General features: G+C 59.7%; 3 protein-coding genes across 4 annotated transcripts; all 3 read left to right on the forward strand.

Annotated features, from left to right (window-relative positions):
• The first annotated feature begins 612 nt into the window (after positions 1-612).
• On the forward strand, positions 613-5,224 carry SLC34A1 (solute carrier family 34 member 1). The gene is made up of 13 exons (XM_074155875.1): positions 613-817; positions 992-1,108; positions 1,261-1,443; positions 1,904-2,032; positions 2,108-2,251; positions 2,361-2,472; positions 2,560-2,755; positions 3,103-3,198; positions 3,314-3,413; positions 3,662-3,829; positions 4,169-4,285; positions 4,440-4,564; positions 4,670-5,224. The coding sequence occupies exons 1-13, from the start codon at positions 613-615 to the stop codon at positions 5,222-5,224; spliced, it is 2,247 nt and encodes a 748-aa protein (XP_074011976.1).
• A 973-nt stretch (positions 5,225-6,197) lies between these two features.
• Positions 6,198-7,220, forward strand: LOC141470205 (alpha-2Da adrenergic receptor-like). The gene has a single exon (XM_074156133.1). The coding sequence runs from the start codon at positions 6,198-6,200 to the stop codon at positions 7,218-7,220; it is 1,023 nt and encodes a 340-aa protein (XP_074012234.1).
• Positions 7,221-11,720: 4,500 nt separating this feature from the next.
• On the forward strand, positions 11,721-26,463 carry GRK6 (G protein-coupled receptor kinase 6). 2 transcript variants are annotated; one of them, XM_074156594.1, is made up of 16 exons: positions 11,721-11,772; positions 14,792-14,887; positions 18,151-18,263; positions 18,581-18,658; positions 18,932-19,032; positions 20,267-20,404; positions 20,723-20,786; positions 21,434-21,574; positions 22,269-22,459; positions 23,255-23,292; positions 23,419-23,508; positions 23,600-23,808; positions 24,049-24,186; positions 24,440-24,577; positions 24,730-24,864; positions 26,413-26,463. In XM_074156594.1, the coding sequence occupies exons 1-16, from the start codon at positions 11,721-11,723 to the stop codon at positions 26,461-26,463; spliced, it is 1,773 nt and encodes a 590-aa protein (XP_074012695.1). The 2 variants fall into 2 exon arrangements, with proteins under 2 accessions (XP_074012695.1, XP_074012696.1); XM_074156595.1 differs by having other exon boundaries at positions 20,312-20,404.
• Positions 26,464-27,450: the final 987 nt, after the last annotated feature.

Below are 27,450 nucleotides of genomic sequence, written 5' to 3' on the forward strand. Positions count from 1 at the left end.
CATCAAGGAGGTGGTGACGGCAACACTGGTGTCACTCCGCTCCTGCCCACCCCGGCATCGCACGTGCTGGGAAGATGTGGGCTCTGCCCCACACAGTCCTCGCAGCGCTGCCGACGGCTCCATGCGGAGCTGTTGGCATGGGCTGAGCCGGGCCGCGTGCCACCATCAGCACAGCGACAGGACACAGGGACCGCACTGGTGCTGACGTAACCCACCGCCAACGCCCTGGCGGCGAGGACAGTACGTGCCCTGGGCAGAGCCGGGCCCCTCGTCGCTGATGCTCAGTGGCTCCAAGGATGGTGGATGTGTGCGTGGCCTCACCTCCAATTTGGGACACCCCAGCAGCACCAGCACCGAGCCCTTCTCCTCCTCCTCTTCCTCTCAAGCAGGGGATGAAGCACCTAGCACTAAGTTATGGAGAGTTGAGGCTGCTCTGGCATCACCCCTTGGACACTGGGCTCCAGTGCTAACCCGGCTTCGCTCCCCACTGCACCGGCTGCCACTCGCCCACGGGCAATGCCAAGCCTCGGGTGGGCGAGGCGGGATGTGCCGGTGGCAAGGTACCCCAGGGGCGCGTGCCCCATCCTGCCCCAGGGCCACAGCTGACGCGGGATGCTGTGGGGTTACCCATTAACTGCAGGAATTTCTGGGGAGGAGGTGAGCAGCGAGCGGAGGCGAGGGGCAACACAGGGCTCCTTAGACTTTGCTCTTGGCGTGCGTATAAAGGGCTGCAGTTCCTCTCAGGCCACTTTGCTGGAGGGACGCGTGGATGTGGCATGTGGACATGGTGCTGCCCTGAGTGCCCGGCCAGCCTCAGGTGAGCAGGGCTCTGGGCAGGAGGGGGTCCCCTCCCCATGTCCCCTGCTTCCCCTTGCGGGAGCTCGCTGGGGTGGCACGGCGGCAGCTGGTGGCCTGGAGAACCATCGGGTGCTGGGATGGTGCTCCTCGGTGGTGCCAGCCACCGTGGTGACGTGTGGCTGCCTCTGCTCAGACTCATCAGGAGCGATGCTGCCCTACCGGAGGGAGAGCCCGGCCCTGTCCCACTGCCCGGTGCGGGGAGGAAGGGTAGTGCACGGGCCACAGTTCGCCTACTGCCCCAGCCCCCCAGGTAGGTGCCCCCAGCCCTCCTCCTCTTCTTCCTTGCCCCACCGGGCTCAGCTCTGCTTCTGGCCAGATGCTGGCCCAGGTGGTGCCCAGCTCTCCTCTGCAGGGGAGTCCCTGCGAGGATGGGGCCGTAACGCAGGTGCCCCCTCTCCCCAGCTCTGCACCGGCTGCCGGGTACCCACACCTGCCCCTTCACCGTCAGTGCAGTGCCTTGCCCTGACTATGGCTTCCCCTGCCCTGGTTCCCCGGGGCACCTGGGCGAGGGCAGGGAGCGGTACGAGCTGGATGCGCTGCCCTGGCAGGGGCCCCGGCTGGGCTTGGATGAGCTGCAGAAGCCAGGTGAGACCCTTGGGTGGTGGGCACACAGCACCCAGTTTGGGGAGCACCCCAGAGACCTGCCAGAATCACTCAGGGGGGCCTCAGGGTGCAAGGATGGTGGGGTCCCAGGAGAGCCCCAGCTTTATCCCCAGGACTGGCAGCAATTCCTCCCCGCTCCCCCACAGTGCCAGTCTTTGCGCTGGCACCCCAGCTGAACCCCCAGCACAGCAGGCTGCCTACCGGCTGGGGAGACCCTCAGTTCCCTGGGGTCTTCCAAGCAGAGCTGAGGGGCAATGGGGATGGTTGGCACAAGGCGCTCCAGGGTGGGAGGAGATGGAGGGGACCCAGGGAGTGGTGGCACATCTGGGGACATGAACCCTGTCCCACCGTGGGCACGGGAGGATGTTGTAGGGCTGCGGGAGCCCAGGGAGCCAGGGCCATGCCATGGCCAGTGTTTAACACTCTCTCTTGTCTTGCGCAGAGCTGGGGTGCTGGGCCAGGGTCCAGTCCATCTGTGTCTCCCTTCTCAAGGTGCCCCTGATGTTCGGATTCCTGTACCTCTTTGTGTGCTCCCTGGATGTGCTCAGCTCTGCCTTCCAGCTGGCTGGAGGTAGGGTGGCAGGGGCACCTGGGCAGCTGGTGGCACCCACCATGCCAGCACCCTGCTGCTCATGCTGTCTTGCAGGAAAGGTGGCAGGGGACATCTTCAAGGACAACGCTATCCTCTCCAACCCAGTGGCTGGGCTTGTGGTGGGCATCCTGGTAACTGTGCTGGTGCAGAGCTCCTCTACCTCCACCTCCATCATCGTCAGCATGGTCTCCTCAGGGTGTGAGTGTGCCCACAGGGCTCCTAGGGACCTGAGGCTGGGGGACAGGGTGGCCAGATGGCATCACCCTGAGCCAGGCCAAGAGGTGCTAGTGGGTCTTTCTGTCCTCAGTGCTGGAGGTGCGCTCTGCCATCCCTATCATCATGGGCTCCAACATTGGCACTTCTGTCACCAACACCATTGTGGCCCTCATGCAGGCTGGCGACCGCAGTGAGTTCAAACGGTGAGAGCTGGTCGGGGAAGAGGCAACATGGGGTGCTGGGGGCTGCTCCCAGGGGGCCACCCCATGCTGACAGGCTGCTCCACACAGGGCCTTCGCTGGTGCCACAGTCCACGACTGCTTCAACTGGCTGTCAGTGCTGGTCCTGCTGCCACTGGAGGTGGTGAGCGGGTACCTGCACCACGTCACCCGCTTGGTTGTGGCCACCTTCAACATCCGCAGCGGGAAGGATGCTCCTGACCTGCTGAAGATCATCACAGAGCCCTTCACAAAACTCATCATCCAGGTGTCCTCAGCGTGGTGTTCCCCAGCGTGGCATCCCCAGGCTGGTGGTGGTTCCCCAGCTTTGGTCCCCCCCAACCTGGTGGTGATGTCCCCAGCAGTGATGTCCCTTTGATGGCAGTCGTGCCAAGTTCCTTCAGGCTGGCAGTGGTGTCCCCAGGCTGGCGGTGATCCCCCAGCATTGGTGTCCCACTGCTGGTGGTGATGTCCCAAGCACTGGTGTCCCTTTGATGGTGGTTCTATCCAAGTGCCCTTAGGCTGCCAGTGGTGTCCCCATCCTAGTGAAGACGTACCCAAGCTGTGGATGCTGTCAGCTCCCAAGGGCCCTCACCAGCATGTGTGTTGTTGCAGCTGGACAAGTCGGTGATCACGGGCATCGCAACAGGGGACGAGAGCCTGCGCAACAGGAGCCTCATCCGTGTCTGGTGTGGTCCTGCACCCCCACAGGTGAGGGGCCCGGAGCCCTGCTGAGGCTACCAAATGATTCCATGGAGGGTGTGTGGTGGGCAGAGGCTGGCCAAAGATGCTGTGGAGCTGGCTACAGACCACCCTCTCCCTGCAGATGGCTGCTGTGGCGCTTGTGCCCCCCCTGAACTGCACGGCCCCAGGCCACTGCAGCACTAAGGGCATCGAGAGCCTCCACAATGTCACCAGGCAGAAGTGTGAGTGGGTGTCAGGGGCTTGGGCAGGGCTGGGGGGCAAAGAGCATGGGGCTGGGGAGGTGCAGACAAGGCTGGGTGGTTGTACATGGGATGGAACCCCATGCTGGGCATGGGGCTGAAGTCATGATGTGGGACAGGGCTGGGAGATGTTGAGGCTGGGGTCCAGGTGTGGGGCTGTCTGTGGGAGGCAGATTTTTGAGCAGGGCCGGGCCAGCCCCAGCCCCTCGCCCAGCCGTGCTGTGGGGCAGGTGAGCATCTCTTCACCGACACGCCGCTGCCTGACCTGGCCGTGGGGCTGGTGCTGCTGGCCGGGTCCCTCGTCGTGCTCTGCACCTGCCTCATCCTCCTGGTCAAAATCCTCAACTCCCTGCTCAAGGGGCAAGTGGCCAAAGCGATCCAGAAGGTCATCAACACTGGTGAGTGGGATGGGACCCTGTCTGATCCGCATCCCCACCTGCCATACTCAAGCCCATCCCTGGCTGCTCCTAACTCCCATCCCTGCCTGACCCCAATGCTCCCTGCCTGCCCCTGATGCCCACTCTGCTTTGTCTGTCACGACCTCCTGGTGTCCACATCCTCTTTCCCCAACCATCCTGGTCACCAGCCACCAGGCTAGACCCATATCCACAGTCTGACCCCATACCCAGAGCCTGGCCCCAGAGCCCATAGAGAGCTCTGGGTTGCTCCCAGCTGATGTGTCCATGCTTATGTCCATATTTGTGTCCATGTCTGTGCCCATGGCCATGCCATGGCAGACCTCCCGCACCCGTTCAGCTGGCTCACTGGGTACTTCGCCATGGTGGTGGGTGCTGGGATGACCTTCGTGGTGCAGAGCAGCTCTGTCTTCACCTCGGCCATCACACCCCTGATCGGTGAGTGCCAGACATGTCATGTGCTGGTCTCCCCCACCATGGCCTGTGGGTGCTGGAGCACTTGGAGGGGTGGGAGGAGCCATGCCTCCTTGGGAGAGCATGTGGATGGCACTGGCGAGGAGCAACAGGACACGATGGGGTGCCTCTCCCACAGGCCTGGGGGTGATCAGCATTGAGCGTGCCTATCCTCTGACACTGGGCTCCAACATTGGCACCACCACCACCGCCATCCTGGCCGCCCTGGCCAGCCCAGGGGACAAGCTGGCCAGTTCCTTCCAGGTATGGGCAGCCAGGGGCCAGGACTGGGCTGGTGGGTGTCACCAGGCAAGGCAGGGGCTGGGGGAAGCCCATGTGCCCAGCCTGACAGTGATGTCATCCCTGCAGATCGCCCTCTGCCACTTCTTCTTCAACATCTCCGGCATCCTGCTGTGGTACCCACTGCCCTTCACTCGCCTGCCCATCCGCATGGCCAAGGCGCTGGGCGAGCGCACGGCCAAGTACCGCTGGTTTGCTGTGCTGTACCTCATCGTGTGCTTCCTCCTGCTGCCCTCCCTCATCTTCGGCATCTCCATGGCAGGCTGGCAGGTGCTGGTGGGGGTGGGCGCACCCTTCCTCAGCCTCCTCTTCTTCGTGGGGCTGGTGAACGCACTGCAGGCACGCAGCCCCGGCCGCCTGCCCAAATGGCTGCAGACCTGGGACTTCCTCCCCGCCTGGATGCACTCGCTGCAGCCCCTTGACCGGCTCATCACCCGGGCCACCCTCTGCTGCACCGACCGCTGCCGCAGCCCCGAGGGCTGGGAGGAGCGCGAGGGCCCTCCCCGTGACAAGGCCAGGCTGGGGCTGGACAACCCCGCACTCTCCTACCCCGAGGAGGTGCCTGGCCCCGCCGTCCGGGTGGGCTCCCCTCGCCTGCCCCTACACAGTGCCACCCGGCTCTAGCCAGCACTGGACGCCTGGGCCACCGCTCCCATGGCCGCCTGGTTTCTGCCATCCCCACTCAGCTGGTGTCTAATAAACGCTGAGTGCCCGCGCCCTGGGTGTGTGTCTCTTCACAGAGGCTCCTGCCTCTGCAAACCCTGCCAGAGCCTGACAGTGCCCGATGCCCACCATTTGCCCCCATGTCCAAGCACCACCACTGCACAGCCCGGCCCCGTACAGGTGCCTGGTGTTGGGGACGCACCAAATGCCGTGGGGGCACACGCTGATGATGCCGTGGCTAAAACCCGCGCCCGCGGTTTGCAGCCAGCCTGTACCCATGTGTCACAGGCAGCATCTTCTTCCACCCGCCTCATCCTCGGAGGGTTGAGCCGGCAGGGTCCATGCTGCACAGCTGTGTGCCAGGGCAGCGTGTCGGTGCACCGGGCACAGCACGGAGCGGCTGGCGAGGTGCTGCAGTGCTGTGGGGCTGGGGCTCAGAGGGATGTCGACTTGGCATGGTCAGGCAGTGTCCCCAGCCTCCAGGGTAACCCAGCGCCCACACAGCAGGAGCCCACCCGCCACGTTGACCCTGGCAGCAGCCCTTTAAGTGTTGGCAATAACAACTTCTCCCACTGCACGCAGATGCTTGGGCTCCTGCCAGCGATATCAGCCCGACCGTCCCTCCCTCCTTCCCGCCCGCCCTCCTCCTGGGCTGGGACCAGCGGAGCCAGCGGGGCTGCTGCGGGAGCCGCACTCCCAGCGCCGCTGCTGCCCCGTGTGCCTGGCCGGGTGGCCACCAGGCTGGGACGACCGACCGTCCGCCTTGCAACCAGACCAGGTCGAAACAGGAGCAGTGTCAGCCAGGACGCCCCCCCCCCTGCCAGGGACTCAGCGATGGCGGGGCTGCACCACCAGATGCTGTGGGGCCGGTGAGCGGGGTGCGCGGCGGGGGGCAGCCCCATGGGGCTTCGTCCACCTGAGGGGCCGGGACAGCATGGAGCCAGCCAGCCCCCTACTCAACACCTCCGGTAACGGCAGCGGCGCCGGCAGCCCCCCACACTCGCCCGCAGCCACGGGGCTCATCCTGCTGGCCGCCCTGGCCATCCTGCTGGCCACGCTGGTGGGCAACACACTGGTGGTGGTGGCTGTCTCCACCAGCCGGGCCCTGCGGGCCCCACAGAACCTCTTCCTGGTGTCCCTGGCCTCGGCGGACATCCTGGTGGCCGTCCTCGTCTTGCCTTTCTCGTTGGCCAACGAGGTGATGGGCTACTGGTATTTTGGCGGCCTGTGGTGCAGCCTGTACCTGGCGCTGGACGTGCTGCTCTGCACGGCCTCCATCGGGCACCTCTGCGCCATCAGCCTCGACCGCTACTGGGCTGTCACCCGGGCGGCCCGCTTCAACCTGCGCCGCAGCCCCGGGCGGGTAAAGGGGATGATCGGGGCGGTCTGGGCGGCGGCGGCCCTGGTGGCACTGCCACCGCTTCTGCGGGCCCGGACGGGGAGCCGGGAATGCCAGCTGAGCCAGGAGACCTGGTACGTGCTGGCCTCCTGCGCCGCCTCCTTCTTCGCCCCCTGCCTCGTCATGGTCGCCGTCTACTGCCGCATCTACCACCTGACCGCCCGGCGGACGGCAGCCCTCCTCGCCGCCCGCACCCCGTGCCCCCCCAGCACGAAGGGGCCGGAGGTGGGGATGCCGGGCTGGCGGCGCCGGAGCCAGCACCAGAGCATGTTGCTGTGCCGGCGGCGGCTGGTGCGGGCACGGGAGCGGCGCTTCACCGTCGTGCTGGCCGTGGTGATGGGGGCCTTTGTGGTGTGCTGGTTCCCCTTCTTCTTTACCTACAGCCTGGGGGCTGTCTGTGGGGAGGGCTGCCGCGTCTCCAAGCCCCTCTTCAGCTTCTTCTTCTGGATCGGCTACTGCAACAGCAGCCTCAACCCCCTCATCTACACCCTCTTCAACCGGGACTTCCGCGCCGCCTTCCGACAGCTCCTCGCCGTCCCCCGCCGGCACCGCACATAGGGTCCTACCAGGACACTGGGGATGCGACCCCTAGCCCTGCTCGCCGCTGGCAGCACCCAGATCCACCACAGACCCTGGACTGCACCTTGAGGTACCTTTGGAAACGCGGGGTTGAATAAAACGAGGCCAAAGTCTGTGCCCAGGGCTGGAGTCTGCCTCCTGGGAGCCCAGCAAGGGGCACCCATCACCAGCACTCATTGTCACCTGGGTCACCCCACTCATTCCTCTTGTAGTGTGGGTGACCTGCTTGTGGTGACAACTAGCTGTGGCAGCTCCAGAGAACATCAGTCCTCCCAACTGCCAGCTGACCCCCAGCATCCTCTTGCATAGGGGATGGACTCCATGGATACCGCGGGGGGACAAAGCCCCCCATGTGGCAGTGTCACTGGCACCGGGCTGAGCTGGCCGTGCCACCACAGCAGCTGAGCCTGAGCCCTGTGCCTCTCTGACAGGGCTGTCCCCTCCAGCTCCCATCAGCACGTAGATGTGCCATGCCATGGGGGCCCATATGTACCCCACAGTGAGGTACAAGGGGTGTGGGGCTCAGGTGGGACACCCCATATCCTGCTCAGGAGCTTCACCGGGACCTTGCTACAGGAGGGAACGGAGAAATGAGATGCTGGTGGCATCTCCCATCTCCCTTGGGAGAGCGTGGGACAGGGGGCTGTGTGGGAACACCAGCCTGAGGTGCAAGGGGCCACTGGGGAAACTGTGGGGCAAAGACCTGGGGGCAACCACATCACCCTGGAGGCAGCAGCCACCCAGCGCCTGCCATGCCCGGCTCCCAGCCCCGCTCCACACAGACACCCGGGGGTCAGGGGCCGCTCTGCTTCTCCAGCTTTGAGGCTCAAAATAGAAAATCTCAAAACATCGGACTTTCACTTGGCTAAAAACAGCCACCGGCGCCTGGGAGCTGGAGCCCAAGGAACGTCAGCCCCCACCAGCCCCCACCGGGGTGGGCACAGCTCTGCCATGGGGCCCGGGGGGCTGAAAAGGACTGGGGTACTCACAGCAGCCAGGACCCCTGGGCCATCCCCTGCACCCACTGGGCCTGTGGGCAGGGAGTCATGGCACGAGCTCTGAGACCAGCAGAGGCTCCCGGCAGGGATTGGGATGTGACGGGGGCTCAGCGTTGACCCCCTGGAGGCGGTCGCCCCGGCAGTTGGAGCTGTGCTGGCACCATCTGCGGAAGGAGGTGCCCTATCTCTGCTGCCCGGCTTCCCCTCCCGCGGCAGCCTTTTGCCTTTTCACAATTAAACAGCACTTTGCTTCTAAAAATACCCAGAGAGATGAGGGTGGCTGATGGGGACTTGGCTGAGGGAGAGGAGCTTTCCTCAAGGGGTACCAACCCCATGGGCAGCACCCCAGAGCCCCCCAGTGCCCTGGATCACGCACCCTGCCCTCAGCCTTGCCCGGCACTGCAGGGACTGACCAGGGGACCAGGCACCATCCCTCCCCCTGGGCATGAGTGCGCGGCTCCAGGATGCTGCAGGGCAGGAGGGGCTGAGGACCAGCCAGAGTGGGGGCACACAGGGACCCCCCGGCTTGGGCAAGGAGATACTGGCAGATCCAGCCTGTGCTGGCATCAGGGCAACATCTGAGCCACTGAAGGGAGCTTCAGGCTGATGTCTGAGGGCTGGATGGAATCTGGGAGCACCTGGTCCCCCCCTTCACCCCAGGCACCACCAGGGTGCTGGGGTGCTCCGAGGAGAGCTCTCCCATTGAGCACCTCCTGCTGCTTCACCACCCAGGACATCACCCTGTCCCCAGCAGATGGGTCGAGCAGGTCGCTCCGTATCTCCACAGCAGCCATTTCCATTCCAAGTTTGTACGAATGTTTTATCCACCACAGCGAGACCCTTACTCCCGCCCCGCTCACGAGCTGCCGTGACCCCAGTACCGCCAGGAAAGCGGCTTCCCTCGAAGCGCTGATTACTCCTACCCAACTGCAGCACCTACGCTCGCCCGCCTGGAATCACATCCTGCATTTTCAGGCTGTTTCTTCAATTCCTTATGATTATTTCGAATTACTCCCCTGATAGGCTTGGGTTTGGAGCCTTCTCCCTCTCCAGCCATATTCCCTCCGCAAAGCTAAAAACCAGAGTGCCAGTTCCACCACCTGGGCTGCCACCGGCTCTGCTGGGGACACCAGGACCCTCTGGACACTGGTGTTGCTTCACTGAATTTCACTGAATTTTTTTAGAGTTGGAAGGGACCATAGAGATCATCTAGTCCAACTCCCCTGCTGAAGCAGGATTGCCCAGAGCATGTCAGAGCATGTTACTCAGGACTGCATCCAGGCGGGTCTTGAAAATCTCCAAAGAAGGGGACCCCACAAGCTCCCTGGGCAGCCTGTTCCAGTGCTCTGTCACCCTCACCGTAAAGAAGTTTTTTCTCATATTTGAGTGGAACCTCCTATGTTCCAACTTGTGCCCATTGTCCCTCGTCCTCTCACTGGCAACCACTGAAAAGAGTCTGGCTCCCTCCTCCTTCAACCCACCCTTTAGATACTTCTAAGCATTGATAAGGTCTCCCCTTAGCCTTCTCTTCTCAGCACCCCGTGGGTGATGACTCTTGCCGGTGGTGGGAATGGTGCTGTAAAATGCCAGCTGGGAGGAAACTGGAAGTAGCAACCAAAGGGTTAAGCGTGCAAACGCATGGAAACAAAGTCATCGCGTCTGAAGCTGAAAATAAGTATGTGCCACCTTTAAAAGGAAAGCAGCTCTAAAAGAAGAAAGCTCGCAGTGTGAGCTCATCCCTCATGGCAGAGTGACACAGGAGATCACCTCCGAGGTATGGCAGGGCAAAGCATCCTCCTCATTACCGCTGTGGGTTTATAACCAGAAGATACAACACCTGATCTCCAGTGGATGCCGAAGGGCACAGCAGACCACAGTCAGTACCGATTGCACCAGCAATGAGTGCTTGGAATAACAAGTGTTATTATCAACCTCCCTACAGCCTGAGGACATGAACCCCTTCCCCCCTGCTCGCCAGCATGGCCCAGCTGAGCAGTGCTCAGGGGCCCCGGTTGGTCCCCACCACCAGGTCGCCATTGACAGAGGCTGGTGGAGGGACCTGCCCATCACCTCCTCCACATGCTCCTCCATGCCCCAGCCACCACCAACCTTCCACCCAGAGCAGCCCCACTGCTACCAGCCACCGCACACAAGGCAGGAGGCATCACCCATGGGCTGCAGCAGGAGACGGGAGCCATTGGAAGGCAGAGGCGACATCTGCACCTAAAAGCCAGAAGTTAAGAGAGTTAACGAGTGGTTTTACACCCAGGAGAAGCAGGGAGCTGGGCAGGTCATCTGCAGGGCTGATAGACCATCAAGGTGTGCCTGAGGAGGCCAGAGCTCTGCAGAGAAATCAATGGCTAATTTGCTGGGGAGCAGGCAGGGAGAGGTTCCCACATCACAGCCTGTCTTCAGACAGGGTGAAGTTGATGCTAATTCATGTACCAGTTGAAAAAAAAAAAAAAAGAAAAAAAAAAAAAAGGCTTTTAGAGCAAATCAATGGAAGGAAGGAAGGAGCCTGCAGGAGCAGCAAGAGGAGCTTCAATATCAGAATGGCACATGAGCAACCACCAGGTTCAGCCCCAGCAGGACGGGGCTGGCAGTGCCACACACCCCAACACCAAGGGATGAGGCCGAGTCGCAATGAGGAAAACCCCAAATCTCCACCGCAGTGGTGCCAGGCACAACCACCAGAGCTTGTGTTACCCACCCCGCAGCACAGGGACTGACCAACGCCAGACATGCGGAAGGCTTTACTGAGGCCAGCACAAACACGGGCCCAGCCTGCAGAGGTGGGCAGGCTCCCTTAACCTCCCCTTAACCGCTGTTAAGAGGAGATCGGGACAGCACAGACAGACCCCAGCCTCATTCAGACCACCACCCATCTACCCCGGGTCCTCACACTCTGCGGGGAGGCCCCCTTCCAGCGCCCCCTTATAAAGAGCCGCTCGGCCCCGCCCCCGCGAAACGGACTTATCACAACCCATCTAGCAACGGAGTGGCAGCTCTGCACCCAATCAGATGCCGCAGGAGGCGGGACGCTCTCTGCGGTGGGAGCCGTGGACGCTCGCCCAATCCGTTCCCCGAGAGGCGGCTGCACTCCCTGAGTGACACTTCACCCTCCAATCAGCACCCGCGCCCTCTTCCCGGCTGGGCTTCGCCAATGGCCGCAGAATGACGCGCCCTTCTCTCGCCCCGCCCCCGCCCTCCCACACCCCCGCCCGCCGCGGGGCCAACGGGAGAGCAGCGGCGCGGCGGAGGGGGCGAGGCTTCCTGAGGGGGCTGGGCCAATGGGAGCGCGGCGCGGGAGGAGCGTGGGCAGGCATTGGCGGGCTAGGCGCGGGTGGGCGGGGCGCGGTGGCGGCGGCCGTGGGGGGAGGCGGCGGCGGCGGCGGCGGGGCGCGGGCCGAGCGGCGGGGAGCGGCGCGGAGCCGGGCGGGAGGCGGCGGCGGCGGCGGCGGTGGTGCCGCCGCCCGGGCCCATGGAGCTGGAGAACATCGTCGCCAACACCGTCCTCCTCAAGGCCCGCGAAGGTGAGTGGCGGCGCCGGGCGGACGCCGGTCTCTGAAGCTGGAGCCGGGGGGGGAAGGCCCGGGTCGGCGGTGGGGCAGGCGCGGCCGGGGCAGCCCCGCCGCGGAGCGAGCCCAGCGCCCGGGACGTGGTGGCCGGCCGGCCGGTGACCTGAGCCATCAGCCCGCTGGGCCTCTTCCTAGAGCGGCGTCCGCACCCCGGGACTCAGCCCTAGGCTGTCCCTACCGGGAGGTCGCCGCCTTCACACCAGCCCTGGCCCCCGATTCCCTCAGCGCTTTGCTGCGGGGCCGCAAAACCTCCTGCTGCCTTCAGGGGTGAGGGCTGCGTTCCAAGGCCTCGATGCGGGGTGCAGGGAAACCCCAGGATGGGTTAAGCAGAGCCGGGCTCCTGTCACGCAGGAGCCTGGCCCTTTGCGGGGCAGCTGTGGTTCGGGCGGGCGTCGGGGAGTTCATTAGATCATGTAAAGTGGCGGGGAAGTACAGTCCCTCCTGGCCCACGGTGTGCAGCTGGCCAGACCCGAGTCATTCTGGAGCCTGAGGGGCCCACTGAAATCTAGTTAGAGAGCTTTAGAAATTAGATTTGCAGGAGCAAAGAGCAACAGAATTAAATTTACGTGGGCAGAAACATTTCAGAGCTGCTTGGAAATCAGGCTGAGTGTCGGTACTTCAGGCATGGTGACCGTGGTGGACCATGGCATTATGGTTCATAATGGCAAGGGTTTGGTTCAAAAGCGAATCCAGACAAAACCAAACAGCAGCTTTTGGGACTTGAAGACACAGGGCCCCGCTTCACATGGAGTGAGTGACCAGGAGACTGGCTCCCAGCAGAGCAGAGTTTGGTTGCTGGTGCGGAGCGAGGTGTCAGACTGCTGCTGCGGTGCTTCCCGGTGCTCCTCTGGTGCCTCAGCCTTGGCAGAAGGTGGGCAGTTTGGCTGCAGGTAGATACAATCCACTGGCACGCTCGGGCCAGGTGGTTCCTGGCCTGCAAGAGCCACAGGTGGCCCATCTTCAGCTCTCCCACCTGTGGCTGGGTGGCCGTGGTGGCCACTGGGGCCAGCTCCAGCAGCCTGTGTGACAGGACAGAGCTGGCCGGGTCCGACAGCAGCACATGCTTTGCCCCAGCCTGGCCTTTTTGGGAGCCTCCTGGTGTGATGTGGGAGTGCGGGGCTGAGATCATGTTTGACATGCTGGGGGAGCTGCTGACAACCATCTTCAGCTGATGCTGTAAGATGACCACGCTCTACATTTCCTTCAAACTCTTCTAGGAGGGTTTTGCCCAGGAAGGCTTCTTCTTGGCTTCTTCTAGGAGGGTTTGGAAAGTGAAGGATCCTTCCCCTGTTGTCCCCCTTTCCTGCTGGCCTCTGGCAGAGGGACAACAGACCAGCTTTGAGCTACCAGCAAGCCCTGAAGCTCCCATATGGTGAGCTCTGGGTGGAGGTGGGCCACACCTTGTCCCACCCCATCCCCAAAATGGGGGTGCTGGGAGGTTGGTGTGCAGGAGACAGGTTCCCTGCTGGGCTGTTTGCTGCAGTGCCGGGAGGGTGGGGGAGAACTGTGTGTGAAGGGCGCTGGAGCCTCCTTTCAAAGCAAACAACTCAAGGAAATGCAAGCTGCCGGTCCTCATCCTCCAGGTGCTGTGGGGCACAGCTCTGCCTTTCCTTGGGTGCTCGTGGGGTGAGGATGTCATGTCCTCCTGCGCCCTTACTTAGTTGTCCCCATCCGTTTCGTAGCCGCAAGCTGTGGCTGACAAGAAGGTGTCTGTGCTGCTGTTTTCTTCCACCCCTGCTTACCCTTGAGTCACTTCCTTCCTGAGTTTGTACAATCATGCAGCCCAGCTGCTGGTGCGGGGCAGATGTGGCGCAGCAACCCGCAGTGTGCCAGGGACTCGGACCTGGGGCTGGCCCTGCAGAAAGCCGGCCACGATGGCCCCATCCCACCTGCCTGACCAACCAAGGCCTCCTGTGGTGCAGGGAGCTGGATGTCCGGGGACTGTGTCTAGGATTAGGGGCTGAATTGCATCCACAGTGGAGGAAAGTGTTATGAAAGTGTTTCTCAAGAGCTGATAAATGATGTTCAACCCCCCTGATTTCAGAAAGCTGCGCCTTTGGCCCAACTCGGCAGGGTGGTTTAATGTATTTCCAAAGGGAGGTGGGAGATTGTGTGTTTGTTGGCACCAAGCTGGGGGAAGGCAATCCCTGGAGGTTGTCTGATCCCAGAAATCAGGCGTACAAGTATTTCAGTACTTAGTGCTTGCTATGATGTAAATTTTTTGGTCTATCTAGAAGCTTTCCCACCCTGTCCTACAGCACTGGGCATTTACTGCAGCAACTGAAGCTGGAATAATATCTCGTTCTTGGATCTTGCTTTTCTGAGGCTGGCTTATCTCTGGAGAAAGGTGGGAGTGTCCCCACTTCACAGGTGGGAAACTGAAGTGATGAGCCCCAGGCGATGCAGTGAGTTGTCTGTGGAGCTGGGATTAGAGCAGGAATTCCTGTCTCCCAGCTTCATGTCCTCCCTCTGAGAGCCCCTCCCTGGAGTAAGCAATCAGTCTGAAATGAGTAGGTGGCATGAACATCGTTACTACGGCAGGAAAAGCTTTACGTTGAGCAAGGCTTGGCCTGGAGAGGTGATTAGTTATGCAGAAGTCCTGAGGACAGGCCTGGGAGCCAAGAACTCTTGTGCAGGCAAAGACCAACCTGTGGCTTTAGGCACTCCTGCCCCTGCCCTGATTCTCCCATCTTAAATACAAACTAGCTGAGATGTCCAGGTGAAAGGTCTTCATGTTCTTGGCTGAGACTTTGTTCAGCAGCCAGAGTGGTTGGTCTGTCCACTTCTTCTGGCAGTCAGAGGCTCTAACGCTTTAGTTCCGCCAGCCAGGAGACGGCAGTACCACTTCAGTCTTGTTTTTCTTGCCTGGGCTTGCTCATGTGAAGGGACAGAGGGTATCTCCTTTCTTGGTTCCTGGCTGCAGCTCGATATCCTTGCTTCATAACTCATGGTACCAATTTTGTGTGCCCTGCAGGTGGTGGTGGAAACCGGAAAGGTAAGAGCAAGAAATGGCGCCAGATGCTGCAGTTCCCTCACATCAGCCTCTGCGAGGATCTTCGACAAACCCTCGGTGAGACACAGTGGTTGGCGGGAGCTGGGCAGTGCCCGGGGCCAGTGGGTGAGCACATGTGGGTGTTGTGCACCCAAAATTGAGTCGTACGAGGGTCAGGGACCTATAATGGGGCATGTTCGGCCAAAGCCCAGCCGGGATTTCTCAGAGCTCAGGGTGCAGGGAAGAAATGACGGGTCAGTAAGTCACAGCTGCGTGGCGCTTGTCAGATAATGTTTGTTGATGTACCCACACACCTTCTAGACTGATGAGCTTCACTAGAGATACACCACCTTCTCTGTGCAAACAGACCTGCTCGATGTTGCAGAGTTTTGGACCATCGCTCTGGGGTGCCTTTGCATAAATAACAAAGGTCCTGCTAATGTCCTCTGGGCTCCCTGTCTGGGATTCAGCCCTGCTGTGCAGATCTCAGCTTCTACCACTAATGCATTGGCTTTTCTTGGGCAAAACTGGGTTCTCTGGGGTACAGATGAGAATTGTACAGTTGGACAGGGTTTGGCATGTCATTTTAATACTGCACTTTGTACTTTTCATGGTTTTAATGTTGTTTGTGCAGGAGGCTTGGTCCTGAGATCATGTGAAATTGTTTTGGAGCACAGGAGGTGGGAATGCTCTGCTTCCTAGGAAGGGGAGAGCTTGTTTAAATTGTTGCTCCAGGTTCAGCTGCCAGCTGGAGAGTGGCACAGCACTGGCCTTGTTTCAGAGCAAGTGTCACTGGTCTGAGTGGGTTTGGGAGGTTTCTGCAGTTCCAGTCCCCAATTCCACCCTGCCCAGGTCTTCCAGGTCCTGGCAGCCCCAAGGAGAGGAGTGACTCCCTTTGAGGGCATGTGGGACTGTAGCACTTGGAATAACTCAACCTCCATTGTCCACACTGTAACCTCCAAGCTCACAACAGCCTGGTTCTGCTGCTGTGGATGCCATGCACCACCTCCTGGGGCCAGCTTTGCAGCCAAGTGTAGTCAGATGGGGACTCTCCCCTTGGTTTTGCTGCGCAGTGCCTCTCTGGAGCAAGTTCTGAGCACCCAACACAGGCCTGGCATGGGCTCTCCTTGCAGCTCCCATCCTGGCCGTCCCAACCCCATCTGCTTCTCTGACTTGTGTGCCCTCAGCAGAGCTTTCCCTCAGCTGATGCCCGTCCTCTCTCTGCAGCCACCCTTCCTGTGGGTGTCACAACACGTTTTCCAGCACTGAACTTCACTTTTGTTGTGCTGCCTGTTTGGTCGTGCTGAATTTCACTGAATTTCACTGAATTTTTAGAGTTGGAAGGGACCATAAAGATCATCTAGTCCAACTCCCCTGCCGAAGCAGGATTGCCCAGAGCATGTCAGAGCATGTTACTCAGGACTGCATCCAGGCGGGTCTTGAAAATCTCCAGAGACGGGGACTCCACAACCTCCCTGGGCAGCCTGTTCCAGTGCTCTGTCACCCTCACCGTAAAGAAGTTTTTTCTCATATTTGAGTGGAACCTCCTATGTTCCAACTTGTGCCCGTTGCCCCTCGTCCTCTCACTGGCAACCACTGAAAAGAGTCTGGCTCCCCCCTCCTTCAACCCACGCTTTAGATACTTCTAAGCATTGATAAGGTCTCCCCTCAGCCTTCTCTTCTCCAGGCTAAAGAGTCCCAGCTCTCTCAGCCTTTCTTCGTAAGGGAGATGCTCCAATCCTTGAATCATCCTCGTTGCCCTTCGCTGGACTCTTTCCAGTAGTTCCCTATCCCTCTTGAATTGGGGAGCCCAGAACTGGATGCAGTATTCCAGTTGTGGCCTCACCAGTGCAGAGCAGAGGGGGAGAATGACTTCACTAATGCTGGTGAATGCTGGTGGTCTGTCTGTCTCTGCTGTCCCACTGTCCAGGACAGTGACCTTGTGATGCTTTGGGAGGCAAGTCCCTCCCAGCGGCTGCTTGTCACCTCCAGTGTCCCCACTTCTCCTTGGGGAGGCACGCAAGAAGTGCTTCTGGCCCAGGTGGTGGCTGCCTCACTTGGTTTCCCCATAGAAAGATGACCCTGTTCCTCGTGCTTGGGTCACTCTTTGCCTGGAGTGCTTTTATTTTCCCTTCACAGCCTGCTAGAAAGGCATTTCTTTCCTCTTCCAGAGGCTTGGCAGGACCATGGGCATGGTGGGCTGCTTGCCCACTGCAGAATTAAGCTTTGTGTGCCCTGGCCACGAGGAGGAACCTTGTGTGAGCCTGGGCAGCGGCGAGGGCAGCCGAAAGCTTCTGATCTCACTGGCAGCAAACTCTTATCCTCCCCGGCTGAAGGGAACTCCTTCCCCTGCACGCACAAAGAAACTGGCCGGTGCAGCGGAGCTGGCGAGGCATCCTCCTCCCCCACCACAGCCTGGCCGACTCTGCGCTCTCCTGCACCCTCAGGAAGCCGCAGCTTCCTCGGGAGAAACTGCTGGGCAGGGGAGGGAAGGGAAGGCCAGCAGTACCCAGCACCGGGGAGGGCTGGAAGATCCCCTGCACGGCGGTGGACAGCTGCACATCTGCAGGTCACAGCCCTCGGTGGCAATGGCTGCAACAGAAATCTGTTCTGGCCCGCGATCAGACGACATCTTGAGAGTGGAAGGGGTGGGAAAAAAGCAGAGAACTGGAAGTGCACCGGATAGTCAAAGGGGTTTATTCCTGGGCTGCCAGACTTCAGAGAGGGGTAGGAGGAATCAGCGGGGAAGCCGAGCTCCAGGAGGGCAGTAGGAGTTGATGTACAAGTGAGTGGTTATGCCATGGAGTGAGGGGGTCTAATTGCTGTGTGCAGCATTAACAGGACGTCTGTGGAAATGGTGCCTCCCATTGCGATGCTGCTGCTTCCAGCAGGGCCTTTGGGAATATGAGTGGTTTGTAAGAGTCATCAGAGCAACTCTTGGCCTGGAAGATCTGCCTCAAAATGAGCTCGGGGTGTTCCTCGTGTTCCAAGGAAAGTTGTGCATCTGGAGTAGTCAGTTGATCTCCGTGGGGAGACGATTGAGAAGAGAGCATCCAGGCAAGCAGGGTACACGAAGGTCCCTTGCTAGAAACAAGAGGGGCAGGCTGTACAGATTAGAAGGCCAAGCCTCTTTCGGGGAGGATCTTCCATAGGGGAACGTAAAATCATGCCTCTTGTGCCCATGGGGTGCATTTTGCTCTCATGGGACTCTCAGGGTGGTGGGACCTGTGAGCAGCCAGCTGGCGAGTCACAAGCCCCTCTACCATTGCTGGTGGCCAGGGCGGTGGGCTGTGGCTGCTCCTTTGAGGGTTGGCAGTGAGTGATCTTCTCCACATTTGCAGAGCGGGACTACCACAGCCTGTGCGAGAAACAGCCAATTGGGCACATGCTCTTTCGGCAGTTCTGCGAGACACGACCTGAGCTGTCACGCTGCGTCAAGTTCCTGGATGCCGTGGTAAGAGCAAAGCCCCGTTGGGCTTCACTGAGGGAGGCAGGGATGTTCTTGGCGCCCAGGGCATGGACTGGTTGGCCCTGAGTGCTCCAGCGGTTGCCAGGTACTTCTGGGCACGTAGGGTTTTCCTGAAGAAAAAACCTGTGAGTTGCAGTTTCTCCAAGATAGGGCTGGGCCTTTGCTTAGGGAGCTGGAGATCTGGTTTTCCAGGAAAGCATGGGAAACCTTGGGCAGAGGGTGTTGCAGCTCTGCAGCTGTTGCTCGGTAGCAAGGCTCGGTTCCTGGCTGGACTGGCTCCTCACACTGTTTGCTCTGTGCAGGCAGGGTACGAAGTGGCTCCAGATGAGAAGCGGAAGGAATGCGGGCAGCACCTGATTGAAAAGTACTTGAAGCCAAACGTGAGTAAGAGGGTTGTGTTTGCTGCCTGCAACAGTAGAGCAGTTGGAAAGCTGACAGCTGTCATTACCCATGTCCTGCCACAGCAAATGTGCTGGGCAGGACGGTGAGGGCAGAGTACAGAGCCACCCCACCACCTCACAAGTGACCATTGCTGCTTTTCCTGCTGGCCCTAAAGCAGACTGGCACCCCTGTGCTGTTCATGTGGGCTTCTCCTTCCTGGGAGGATCCTTGTGCTCAGCTCCCTATGTCTGACTCCATCCCTTTGTCCCCAGAGTGAGGACCACGTGCCTGAAGTCCCCTCGCAGCTGGTGGATGCCTGTTGTGAGAGGCTGGAACAGGAACCTTCCAAGGAGCTCTTCAAGGAATCCACTAAGTAAGTTGGAGGCCTGGGGCCTGCTCAGGTCGTGGCATAGGGTGGGCACGGTAGGGGCAGCTAACTTGCCTTCTCCCTCTTCCTCCAGGAGAGCGAGGGCTGGTGCTAAGGCTGGGGCCTGGGGAGTTTTGGGCTAGTGGTTTGCAGCTACAGGAAAATAAATGCAGGGAGCTCCCGTGGGCTCTGGGAGCCACAAGCTGCTGCAGAAACCTCTGTTACTCCTCTGTCTGCCAGGGGTCTGAGTTGCTGTTTGGGAAAACCCCGTTTCAGCAAAACTCATCATCTGGCCACTATGTTCCTGGTCTTGTGCCTGGATCTCGTAGGCACCCATACAGCAGAGCTGACAGCCACAGTCCCAGTGCCAGCTGCCCTGTCCCACTGGCCACAGATGTGGCCGTTGTGGTTAGGTTACACTGGCTGTTGCTACAGGGATCTAAGGTCACTTCTGTTCCCATGGCAGAAGCAGTGGCCGGGGTCCTGGCTCCGGGTGCAAAGCGGAAGCTGTTGGGCAAACCAGACTTATGGCCTCCACCCCTCCCTGAACAGTAGCTGAAGCACATTGCCTAATCGAGTGCAGGGCTGTGGCAATGGCTTTGCTGCAGTCTTCTGGGGAGCGTTAGCTCTGTGTGTGGTAACCAGAGTCGTTGTCTGAATGCAGAGCCTCCGGGCTGGGCCCTGCCTGCTCTTGGCAAGCTCTGAAAGGGGAAGAACCCGTCCGCTTCTCCTTGATGCATGTCTTCAGTCTAGACACTATGTCTAAGGCTCTTTACTCCGCTGGGCAGCCCTGGCACCACTCTCTGAGGCAGTTAGCTCTCTTGAGCGGGATCCCCTGTGGCCTTTTGTGCTGGATATTCATCTGAAACTGAACAACTGAGCGCCTGGGGCTGAACATTGCTAACAGCTTTCGGCAGCTGATTACAGCCTGGAGTGTGCATTTGCCCTGTGAGCAGAGGGGCAATTGCAAAGAGTCCCATTGTCCCCCTTTGTCCCACAGCCCAGGCTGGTGCTGAGAGGCCTCAATGAGCAGTGCCAGCCCCATCCCAGGGTGCTATGTTCGTCACAGCGATACCTCCAATGCACCTTCCTTTTGCATCAGGCTTAGCGTGGAGTGGGGCTTTCTGGGCCAGGGCCACACGGGTGATTCAGTGCTGAGCTGGGTGAGGGGACAGCAAAGTGACCGGACTGTCAGGGCTGCTCACCTCCTCTTTCCTTGGACCGCTGGCATTTTCCATGGCTGTGATCAGTTCTCAGGAACCTTGCTGGCTCTGCTCTCTCCTAGGCTTATCCACGACTACCTGAGTGTGGCTCCCTTTGCCGACTACCTCGACAGCTTGTACTTCAACCGCTTCCTGCAGTGGAAATGGCTGGAACGGTAACGCTCCCTGGCATCTCTGGGAGACCTGCACCCTGCTCGCACGGGCTGCCTGAGGGCTCCTTCCCGTGCTGTGCTCTAGCAAGAGCCAGGGGCCTGTCCTTTGTCTGCTCTTCCTTTCCTTCAGGGCCCTTTATTGGCACCGTCAGCCTCTAGTGGCTGCCCCAGCCTTGTTTGCCTCCCAGGGAAGCAAGGTCTGCTTGAGCAGGGGTTTTGGGGTGAGCCACAGTCTCTCAGGCCAGGGCACGGGGGTGGTGTGGGCTTCAGCCCCTGCTCTCTCTCTGCTCCCATCTCACTCCAGTTTTCTTTCCCTCACAGACAGCCAGTGACCAAAAACACTTTCCGTCAGTACCGTGTGCTGGGCAAGGGCGGTTTTGGGGAGGTGAGTGACCAGCATTTCCTCTGCGTTCAGGGTACCAGGCAGCCACCATGGCCCACTGCCAGATGCAGACCTGGGCTAGCCATCAGGGTGCCACAAGCTGCTCCAGCATCTGGAAGCAGGTGCTGCTGTCTGGTGGGGGCTGTGGGGGCTCTGCACTGGGCACTGCTGTGCTCTGGGCATTGCATGGTCTGTCGGTTCCCCTCTGAGAGGCTGGAGCTCCCCTCTTGCCGGGCACTGGAGGTGTGGGGCGTGTTGCACAGGTAGCCTGTGTCCTGGGGCACGTACTGCTGCCTGGGCAGAGTCAGGTCTGTTCCTGGTGTCTTGGCAGCAGAAACTGTGCTCCTGAAAACTATCACTGTCAGGCTTCCTTCTGTTTCTGGAGTGGCCTTCTGTCTTCCCAGGCACCAGCCGTGGTGCTGCTACAGGTGGCAGAGGCACCACAGTCCTCTGCTGCTTATCTGTGACATCTGGAGATGTCACTGTTCTCTCTGTCCTTGCTTTGACAACGGGCTTCTTGCTAACCTCAGAGCAAGGTGGGGACAGGGACATCTTTGCCTTCCCATGCCTGTTCCCGAGAGCAGAACCTAGACCTAGACCTCTCCCTGGAAAAAGCAGCAGGAGAGTGCTGAGCCTTGTTCCCCCTCCAGGTTTGTGCCTGCCAAGTGCGCGCCACAGGGAAGATGTACGCCTGCAAGAAGCTGGAGAAGAAACGGATCAAAAAGCGGAAGGGAGAGGCCATGGCCCTGAATGAGAAACAGATCCTGGAAAAAGTGAACAGTAGGTTTGTAGTAAGTACATAGGAATTGCTCTCACTTTGCTGCGGTGGTTGATTCTTCCTCCAACCAGCCGGCCCGGCACCTCTGTGCTCCTCACCCCATGCGGAGAAGCAGGAGCAGGCCCTGCCCACAAGGTAGGGTCCTGTTGGCTGCATATCTCTCACAAGGCTGGTGTCTGGCAGGACCTCCTGCTGCCTGCACCAGATTACCTAAATGTCCCCAAACGCAGGCCCAAACGCCCATCTGGTCCCACAGGCACCTTGTTAACCTCTGGGGCAGAAGAAAGCAGTGAGAACTGTCTCTCCATACAGCCAAGTGGGCAGAAGCCTAGCCCTGAGCTGTGTAGTAGGGAGCTCTCTCCCTGGCTGCCCTGAGGTGTGGACAGCCTCAAACCTCCCTTTATGGAGGATTCATCAGAAGCTGCCCTAGGATTGCTGTTGGGTGCTGCTCACCCCTGGAGGGGAGCAGTTCTGACCCAGGGAAATAGTATCCTCCCTGTCTGAGGAAAGCTGGGGGTGTGCAGGGGCTGCTGGGTACTTCCACGTCCTCCCTGGGTGTGCACAGTTCCCCCTCTGCCTCCACCGCTGGCAAAGGCCCAGACCTGCTGCCCGTGAGTGGCTGCTTGGATGACAAAGTGCCCATCAGAGCATGGGCACCTCCCTCTTCCAGCTGTGTCTTCTAACAGCCTTTCTGCCCTGAATTGCAGGTGAGCTTAGCCTATGCATATGAAACTAAAGATGCTCTCTGCCTAGTGCTGACCCTCATGAATGGAGGGGACCTCAAGTTCCATATCTACCACATGGGAGAGGCTGGCTTCGAGGAGCCCCGGGCAGCTTTCTACGCTGCCGAGATCTGCTGTGGCCTCGAGGACTTGCACCAGGAGAGGATAGTGTACAGGTGCGCGCTGCTTGGCCCCTGCTGGGAGACCTTGTATGGGCTGCAGAAGCAAGAGGGTTCCTGCTGCTCTTACTAGCCCAGCTGGGTCTGTCTTCTCAAGAAAATAAGCTCAGACTTGAAAGCAGCACAGAGCTGGGTGAGAGGGGATCAGGAAGAGAAAGCTGATGTCGTGGGAGAGACAGGAGAGCCCAGCTTGGCTTCCTCGGACTCGTAAATTATTGCCAAGAACAGGATGTGATCATGCAGTGAGTGCCTCGGGGCAGGCACTTGGGTGCTTAGCTCCCTGGGCAGTATTGACACTAGAACAAAGGAGGGTGGGCTGTCCCCACAGCTCAAGACTGAGCTGGGCAGGAGGGAGAACAAGCTGATTGTACAACTATACTCACCGGGTTGTGTGATGCAGAGTTAAGGATAGCATGGCTAAACACGGGGCCAGAAAGTCCCTTATAGTCCTACCCTGTGCCTTGCCCTAGGGCAAGGTAAGCAGAAGAAGCCTCTGCTCCTTCTCTCTTGCACAGCCTGCTCCATAGCAAGCACTGCACCTGCAAAGGAGTCGGCCACAGGCTCACTGATTCCTTGCAGAGGGTTGAAGATTGTCACAACCTCCTCCTCTGCAAGGGGGGAGCTTGCAGGGCAAACTCTGGGGCTGGGGGTGAGGGGAAGGTTATCTGTGTGCCTGAGGCAGTGACACTGCATCCACCTGCTGCTTATCTGTCAATTCTTGAGATGTCGCTGTTCTGTGTGTCCTTTGCTTTGACGACGGGCTTCTTGCTAATCAAGTCTCTTCCTTCCTAGGGACCTGAAGCCAGAGAACATATTGCTAGATGACCACGGTGAGTGGTCATCGAGAGGAGCTCTGGGCCTGGGTCCTCCTCTCTTCCTGTGCTTGAATCAAGGTTACTTTGTGTTCTTGGCACCTTCAAACATTGTCCCTTGACCTTGCCCCCTCCTCTGTGCAGGTCACATCCGTATCTCAGACCTGGGGCTAGCTGTCCACGTGCCAGAGGGCCAAACGATCAAGGGCCGAGTGGGGACAGTTGGCTACATGGGTAAGTGGCCCCAGTATAATCAAAAAGTGGTCTCTGACTGCACACATGTTCTCCCTGCCCTCACACATCCCTCACCCCTGCTTCTGTGTAGCTCCAGAGGTGGTAAAGAATGAGCGCTATACGTTCAGCCCAGACTGGTGGGCTCTGGGCTGCCTGGTGTATGAGATGATCGAGGGACAGTCCCCCTTCCAGCAGCGCAAGAAGAAGATCAAGCGGGAGGAGGTGGAGCGGCTGGTGAAGGAAGTGCAGGAGGAGTACTCAGAGAAGTTCTCACCCTGCGCCCGCTCGCTCTGCACCATGGTACGAGTGTGCATCCCTGTCCCTTCACTCCCACCTGTCTTTGCAGGCAGCCACGTTCCCTTGCTCTGGCTCTGATAAGACCGAGCAGGAGAGTCCAGAGTGCCTTAATTCCTTGCTTTCAGAGCTGCCTAGCAGGCCCGTGCCGTCCCTAGAGACATACTGCAGGAGCCTGGCCAACCTCAGGGCTGCTGTTGCCCCAAGCACCCTTCACCTGGGGCACTGATTCCCTTTCTGTTGCAGCTCCTGTGCAAAGACCCTCTGGAGCGCCTGGGGTGCCGAGGAGCTGGGGCCAAGGAAGTGAAGGAGCATCCTCTCTTCAAGCATCTCAACTTCAGGAGGCTGGAAGCAGGCATGCTGGACCCCCCCTTCAAGCCAGATGTAAGTGCCTGCCTGTCTCCTGACCTCTTCAGTCACTGGTGCTGTCAAGGGAAGCAGGAGCACTGGGGTGGCGCATCTGAGGAAGATGGTGCCCCATCCCCTTCCCTCTTGTTTCTGGAGCCTGGCAAAAAAGGGGTAAAGCAAGCTCTGGGCTGTGGGGAGAGGGGAATTGGGCTTGGCCATGAGCCATGGTTGCTTGAGGTGGTGGCATCTTCATGGAATCTGGCATTAGAGCAGTCTTTGTCCTGTTTAGCCCCAGGCCATCTACTGCAAAGATGTTCTGGACATCGAGCAGTTCTCCACAGTGAAAGGAGTGGAGCTGGAGCCCACGGACAATGACTTCTACCAGAAGTTTGCTACGGGAAGCGTTCCCATTCCTTGGCAGAATGAGGTAGGACAGGTTTTTGCTCCTGCTTGTGCCCACCGTGGCCACGTGCAGTGTTCCGCAGGGTTCGTGCTCTCCCTGCTGCTCTCACGCTCTGCTGGGCCCTCAGTGATAGCCTTTGTGTGGCGGTTGCTGCAGCCATCTTTGTTCTCTTCCAGATGATCGAGACAGAGTGTTTTAAGGAACTGAATGTCTTTAGCACAGACGGCACGGTGCCCCCAGACCTAGACTGGAAAGGGCAGCCTTCTCCACAGCCTAAAAAAGGGTTACTCCAGCGCTTGTTCAGCAGACAGGTAAGTGTTTGCCCAGCGTTTCCTCCCCAGCAAGTCCTGTAGCAGCGCTGAGCCCTCTCCTGCCTGTGCCAGGCAAACAGCAGGGACGTGAGCATGAGGGGGAAGCAGGCAAAGTCTCCCCCTGTGCTGGGTAGCCAGACCTCAAGGCTGTCACAGGGACCCACATGAGGCTGCAGGGAGCCATCCCTTGCCAGGCTGCATTCCCCGTGTGAGGGGAGTCAAGGGGACTAAAGGAGGGTCCTGGGTAAATATGCTGCAGTCACACAGGGAGATGGCTGTTGCTGAAGGTGCTAAAATAGCAAGTCTGCTCTTTTCCTACATGAATAATGCCATCCCTGAAGAAGACTTTGCTCTTGGGATGGGCTCCTGAGCTCCCTGGAGCATTTCTGCCAGACCTTGAGAAGGCAGAGAGCAGTGCTTTCGAGGGATGAGGAGAACGGAAATGTCTTGCAGCTGCTATGGGCTTGCTTGCCTGTCTCCTCTGCCCGGAACAGTCTTTGCCTTCTTTCCAGGACTGGCAAAGTTTGGGCTGCTGCCTCTCAACAGCTGCTCGCAGCTGTGGGACTCGAGCGTGGTTGGCTCTGGACCCACTCTCAGCCACCCAGTGCTGACTCCTGCTTCTCTGATGCGCTCCGAGTAGTGTCTCACTGTTCAGTGGGCTGCCCTAGCCAGAGCCAGCTCTGGGTTGGGATATCCAGCCCTTCCCAAGGCAGGCAGGACCTGCCAGAGGATGGGCAGCTGCCTGTAGCAGGGGCTGAGCTGTGATTTGCCACGTGTTTTCTCTTTCCAGAGGTGAGCAGTCTGTCCTGGCTGCTCTGCTCAGGGAAATACCCGGTGGCCCGCGGACATGGCAAGATCTGGGAAAGAGGAGTGTTGTCCTTCAGTGCCTATCCCTCTCCCCCAGCAGTGCACAAGCTGCTTGTTGTTCTAACTGCCCCCTGAGCCACTAATCCCGCTTCCCTGCTCTCGCTGCCTTCGTGAGGGAAGCCTTGCCCTCAGCTTGAGCCAAAGCTGCCCCTGCAGCGCTGCTGCTGGGAGCTCTGCTCCCAGGGGGCTGTGGGAAGTTCCCTTCACTCCTCTCTTCAAATGTCTGGGACACAGTGAAGGGTTGAGAAACTGTGAAGGGTTTGGCATTGCCCCATGCTCGGGCTCCCTCCCGTTCCAGCAAAAAGGGCTTCAGCTGCTTCTGTGGCCGGCTGAGCCCTGAGCGGGGCAGATCGTCTGTGCTGGCACTGAGCTGTCTCCCTGGGTGGCTGTAGTCCATGGATCCCTTCTTCCCAGCTTCTGAGCTAGTCAGCTGTGTGCTCACCAGTCTGTCTGCCAGGAGCTGAACCCCCAGGTGCAGCTTGACTGTTTCTCTGCAGACTGGGGGTCCCCTCCAGCCCCTTGCCTCCATGTAGCTCGCCTGTGCACAGACTGGGGGGGGGTGTCGCTGGCCCTTCCCTGCCAGAGGGCAGCTGTAGGCTGGGTTGTGTGACCGTGCTCACCCTCTGCTTGCTGTGCTCCTCTCTCTCTCTCTCCTCCCTCTCCTTGCCCTTCTGACTTCAGGACTGTTGTGGAAACTGCAGCGACAGTGAGGAAGAGCCCACCCGGCTGTAGAGCACAGCTCGTTCTCCAGCCCCTGGGACCCCCTTGCCTCTCTGGGTGCCCAGCAGAACAACAGTCCAGCCTGAAGGACAAGGTAGCGGTGGCCCCGCAAGGTGGATTTGTTTACAGCTTTACACATCTGTGTTTGAAGACTGTGAGGATGGCTACAGGCCTGGCGGCAGCAGGCAGCTCAGGCTAGGGTGCCTCTGGCCGGGGGACAAGCTGTCGTCCCCAAAAGACACCTGGACACTTCTGAATCTGCAGCTTGGGATTGTGCTGCTGCCGCCTGCCGGCTGCCGCTCCCCTCCTGGGCCCAGGGTGGGAGGGAGGGATTGTGCCGGCGTGGGCCGAGGCCAGGCTGGAGCAGCTCTGCTGACACATTCCACGGTGCCGAAGTGGCGCTGCAGGTTTGGTGTATATTTATATATGTCAGTCTGTACATATCACATGTCATTTTTTAATCTATAGGTGGGGGCCTGCACTGCCCCCACCCTGTCACAGGCACAAATGTCCTCCTATGGGGGGAGTGACAGTCCCAGCTTTGTACCAGGGAGTCCTGGGCAGAGGCCTTCTGTGCCTTGAGGTGCCTAAAGCATCTTTCCTGGACCTTTCTGGCCGTGCTGAGGCGTCCCTGGCTCCAGCGGAGTCCATTGCTCAGCCCCCAGGCACAGGAAAGTGCTGTGCCAAAGCGTCTACCATTGCATCCTGGCAGCAGAACGTCACTGCCTCATCCCTGCTTCCCTGTCTGCCGGAGCCTGCTTCCTCCTGCCTCGTCTCGCACATGCTGCCAGCTCCGGGGAGCTGATCCCGGCCCCCTCTTCAGACCGCTGGCAGGATGCTGGTGGCACAGTGTGGGACACAGCTCGGAAGGTACCTGCTTCTGGGTCCAAAGGGTCGGTCTGATCCCCAGTGTGGCACAGGATAGCCCCGGCGCGGTTCCACCAGCTCCGGACCAGCCATCTGTGCGTGCTGAGGGTGCCGTGGTCCCCAGGCCCAGCT

Source organism: Numenius arquata, chromosome 11 (genome assembly GCF_964106895.1).
Source record: "Numenius arquata chromosome 11, bNumArq3.hap1.1, whole genome shotgun sequence".
NCBI classification, from domain to species: domain Eukaryota; kingdom Metazoa; phylum Chordata; class Aves; order Charadriiformes; family Scolopacidae; genus Numenius; species Numenius arquata.

Excerpts from the sequence above, each read along its gene's own strand:
- LOC141470205 (XM_074156133.1), top strand. The coding sequence starts at position 6,198 with ATGGAGCCAGCCAGCCCCCTACTCAACACCTCCGGTAACGGCAGCGGC.
- GRK6 (XM_074156594.1), top strand. The coding sequence starts at position 11,721 with ATGGAGCTGGAGAACATCGTCGCCAACACCGTCCTCCTCAAGGCCCGC. Across the intron at positions 21,575-22,268 it reads AAGTGAACAGTAGGTTTGTA|GTGAGCTTAGCCTATGCATA; the intron begins GTAAGTACATAG and ends CCTGAATTGCAG. Across the intron at positions 24,865-26,412 it reads AGCGCTTGTTCAGCAGACAG|GACTGTTGTGGAAACTGCAG; the intron begins GTAAGTGTTTGC and ends TTCTGACTTCAG.
- SLC34A1 (XM_074155875.1), top strand. The coding sequence starts at position 613 with ATGCTGTGGGGTTACCCATTAACTGCAGGAATTTCTGGGGAGGAGGTG. Across the intron at positions 2,252-2,360 it reads CAGCATGGTCTCCTCAGGGT|TGCTGGAGGTGCGCTCTGCC; the intron begins GTGAGTGTGCCC and ends TTCTGTCCTCAG. Across the intron at positions 4,286-4,439 it reads GGCCATCACACCCCTGATCG|GCCTGGGGGTGATCAGCATT; the intron begins GTGAGTGCCAGA and ends CCTCTCCCACAG.